Below are 4,024 nucleotides of genomic sequence, written 5' to 3'. Positions count from 1 at the left end.
ACAAATGGACATACAACACAGCCACACAACCCATGCATTCATCCTCATAATGTCAGTACGGCGGCGTATCCCTTGTCCCATGAGAATATGTCCATTCTTTTTGTCGTTGGAGACATGGCTGATACTATAAATTACCTTCTCTTTGTATACTATCTTATAGGCAACAGGTCAGTCCACGAAAAGAAGCTGGAGAAGACTGGACTCATTTCTCACGATCTTCTGTGTAATGCTGGAAACGCGTGAAGCTCATGAAGACTTGCTCCAAGGAGATTTGGCTTACAGAGTAATCTTCTATGCAGTACTTCTCTTTGGCTTTCTCGAGTGTCCCAAACACCTGGGAGACACAAGACACACAGGGAGAGAAAGGGGTAGTTAACAGTTCCAAGCCACAGCCTCCATCCAAGGTTTAGAAGCTTGTAAGATATCAACACCAGTATGGAAAAAGGACGTTGGAGTTCCCACTGAAGATCTTTAGCTTTCACTTGTTGAGCTGTTCTAGACCCTTCCCTGACGGATCAGTTTTATATACAATATTTTTCTTAGTGAGAAAGAAATTTCCACTACTGGCCATCGCTCCAGCCTTACCTGTGCCCAACTGAGGTTCTTATTGGTGAGGTGGTAGTGGACCATCCCCTGGTGTTCATGCTTCAGGATGCTGTCTGGGAAAGGGGAAAAAGAAGATATAGCCAAGTCATCCACATCCCCCCCAAACCAATCTGCAATTGTTATTAACTGCGGCCAACAGTTTGTTGAAAATCTCTGTCCTGGTTTCCTATCTTCCAAGGTACCACTCTGAATTTTAATGCCCCAATTAAATGTTCTGCAATAGGCAGAGTAGACACAAGTGTCCTATGCAGTCAACTCCACTAGGTAGACTAGACCAGTAAATCAACTGGTCCCAAGAAAGCTAAAAAAAAGGAGCAAAGTATCAGGACCATGCTTTAAGTTGCAGTTGAAGATCTATTGCTCAAGTCTATACACAAGAATCTAGTCAACTGCAGTTCAGTACTAAATTGGCATCAGATAAGGGTCAACAAAATTCAAGAGGGGTCGAACTTGGATGTTTGTGACAACATAAGGACTCTAAGCTGATGACACCCTTAACTCCATCCCCCCCCAGCTGTGCCTGCTTTTCTCCTACAGATTGGCTGTAATAACCAAATCTTGCAACTCTGATTCTGCTGGACCTTCCTTCCCTCCCTATACTTCAGCGAATCAGGGAGGTGTCTGCCTGAATCACTTCTGAATGTTATCTTGTTGCTCAGAGCTTATTTAAGGACCATCATGGTTATTAAGTGAACAATTGTTTGCTATGGGCTGGTTTTGCACAACACAGGAGAACAAACCCATCAGGACAAGAGTCAGCAGTCCATCTGCCTTTAAAAGACAACGGCCACTCTTTTGAAGAAAGCAAGGTCCACATTTTGGACAGAGAGGGCCGCTGGTTTGAAAGAGGGGTCAAAGAGGCCATCTAGGTCAAGACTGAACAGCCCTCTCTCAACAGAGGGGGAGAGATACGACATCGTCTATGTCCAGTCTACAACACAGTCCTTTCAACACTTCCAAGAAGGCTCCACGCCCATTTGCACCACTCAGGTGACCCTGAGGACACAGATAAAGCTCCAAGTGGCCTCAACGACTCTCTAAAAGAGCACAAATGACCAGCTGTCTTCAAGGAGTATAAATCCTTCCACTCCCCACCATCCAGTCAGAGCTGAAGAAGCTTCTTGGACGAGAAGCGAAACGTCTTCAAAGGAAAAACAAGTAAGTCCAGTTGCCTCGCGAAAAACCCACCTTTGGGATTACAAAGCTGGCTTACCGGGAAATGTCTTCTCCACAAAGGCCTTGAAGTCTTCTACGTGGCCTTCTTCATCGCAGTGGGTCTTGGCCAGCAGCGTATAGCCACTGCCAAACTTGCTCTTCAGATGCTGAGGGCTACCCAGGCACTTGAACTGCCCGTTGACCATGATGGCCAGCCTGGTGCAGAGAGCCTCACATTCTTCCATGCTGCAAGAGAAGGAGGCAGACGTTAGAGAGGGGGAAAGATAAATAGCAAGTGCAAAGCTCGGAGTCCTAGTGGACAATCCCTTAAATATGAGCCAGCCGTGTGCTGCAGCTGCCAAAAAAGCCAACACAGTGCTGGGCTGCATTAACAGAGGGATAGAATCAAGATCACGTGAAGGGTTAATACCACTTTAAAAGGCCTTGGTAAGGCCACACTTGGAATACTGCATCCAGTTTTGGTCACCACGATGTAAAAAAGATGTTGAGACTCTTGAAAGAGTACAGAGAATTGCTGGAGAATTCTGGGAGTTGAAGTCCACAGATCTTCAAGCAGCCAAGGTTTATTTTATTTATTTATTTATTTTAAGACTTATATGCCGCCCTTCTCCCCACGGGACTCAGGGCGGCTCACAGCATATTAAAACAACATAGTACATTTCCCCAATAAAAGCCAATTAAAAACCAAATATTTGTAGCTGTGTCTCTTATTAAAATCATTAAAAATTATCCCTATTTAAAATTCACCCTGTTGTGAAATGTTGTGAAACATTTCCTTAGAGATTGACAGAAATCCAATTGTTTTGCCCCAGGATGATGGAAGACAAAGAAGCAGAGCCAACCTGTGAGATGTGATAATGATGGACTTCCCACACTCCCGTGTCCGAGCGACTGCATCCCATAATAGGCGCCTGGCAACAGGGTCCATGCCGGTGGAAGGTTCATCCAGGAACACCACAGGAGGTCCACCAATGAGAGAGATTCCTGCACTCAGTTTCCGCTTGTTCCCACCACTGCAGGGAGGGAGAGAGAAAGGTTATCTATAAGAGTTGCCATCAGACATTTCTAATCGTGAAACAAAGGCCCTGTTCCCACTTTGTCCCACCTCCCATCATGGATGAGTGTAGGAGGTGAATGTGCTGGGCTGCATTAACAGAGGGATACAATCAAGATCACGTGAAGTGTTAATACCACTTTACAATGCCTTGGTAAGGCCACACTTGGAATACTGCATCCAGTTTTGGTCACCACGATGTAAAAAAGATGTTGAGACTCTTGAAAGAGTACAGAGAAGAGCAACAAAGATGATCAGGGGACTGGAGGCTAAAACATATAAGGAACGGCTGCTGGAATTGGGGATGTCCAGTTTAATGAACAGAAGGACGAGGGGGAACATGATAGCGGAGTTCCAATATCTCAGGGGCTGCCCCAAAGAAGAGGGAGTCAAGCTAGTCTCCAAAGCACCTGAAGGCAGGACAAGAAGCAACGGATGGAAACTAACCAAAGAGAGAAGCAACCTAGAACTAAGGAGAAACTTCCTGACAGTTAGAACAATTAACCAGTGGAACAACCTGCCTCCAGAAGCGGTGAATGCTCCAACACTGGAAGTTTTTAAGAAGAGACTGGACAGCCATTTGTCTGAAATGGTGTAGGGTTTCCTGCCTGAGCAGGGGATTGGATTAGATGACCTCCAAGGTCCCTTCCAACTTTATTATTATTATTATTATTATTATTATTATTATTATTATTATTATTATTATTATTATTATTATTATTATTATTATTATTTATTATTATTATTAACCCACCTCTGGTTCATAAGGCCTTCTCACCTGAACGTGCGGATGAGTTTGTTGGCGTAAGGTTCTAAGAGCAACCCACGAAGCATGTTCTCCACACAGCTGCCGATGTAGCGTTCGGGGATGCCCCGCAGTCGGGCGTACATGCTCAAGGTCTCCCTCCCGGTCATGTGATCCAAAAGTGCATCAAATTGGGGACAGTAGCCAATCCGCTGCTGGACCTGAAGGCAGATCAAATCGAGAGGAACATCTCCAGCCTACCTGCTTATGGGAGATGATACTAAACTGGCAGGAATAGCCAACACCCCAGAAGACAAGCTCAGGATCCAAAAGGATCTTGATAAACTGGAACAATGGGTGGTATCCGACAGATATTGCCAGCAAACGTTCCTTAGAGTCCCAAAATGCCAGAACTGGAAGAGTCTAATCCAGAATAGGAATCC

The 4,024-nt window shown here is 45.1% G+C and overlaps 1 protein-coding gene across 1 annotated transcript; it reads right to left on the bottom strand.

Moving 5' to 3' along the window:
- Positions 1-202: 202 nt before the first annotated feature.
- On the bottom strand, positions 203-3,802 carry LOC107301715 (ATP-binding cassette sub-family A member 3-like; the record flags this gene model as incomplete). Its single annotated transcript, XM_015830903.1, has 5 exons — positions 203-334; positions 586-659; positions 1,820-2,007; positions 2,625-2,795; positions 3,615-3,802. Coding segments are annotated over 5 exons (753 nt in total), but the record flags the coding sequence as incomplete, so codon positions are not given.
- Between the last annotated feature and the right edge of the window lie 222 nt (positions 3,803-4,024).

This window comes from Protobothrops mucrosquamatus, unplaced genomic scaffold, assembly GCF_001527695.2.
Source record: "Protobothrops mucrosquamatus isolate PMUCROS unplaced genomic scaffold, P.Mucros_1.0 scaffold15920, whole genome shotgun sequence".
Classification (NCBI taxonomy): domain Eukaryota; kingdom Metazoa; phylum Chordata; class Lepidosauria; order Squamata; family Viperidae; genus Protobothrops; species Protobothrops mucrosquamatus.
Note: the sequence above shows the minus strand (reverse complement) of the source record. Positions and strands in the feature narration are given on the sequence as shown.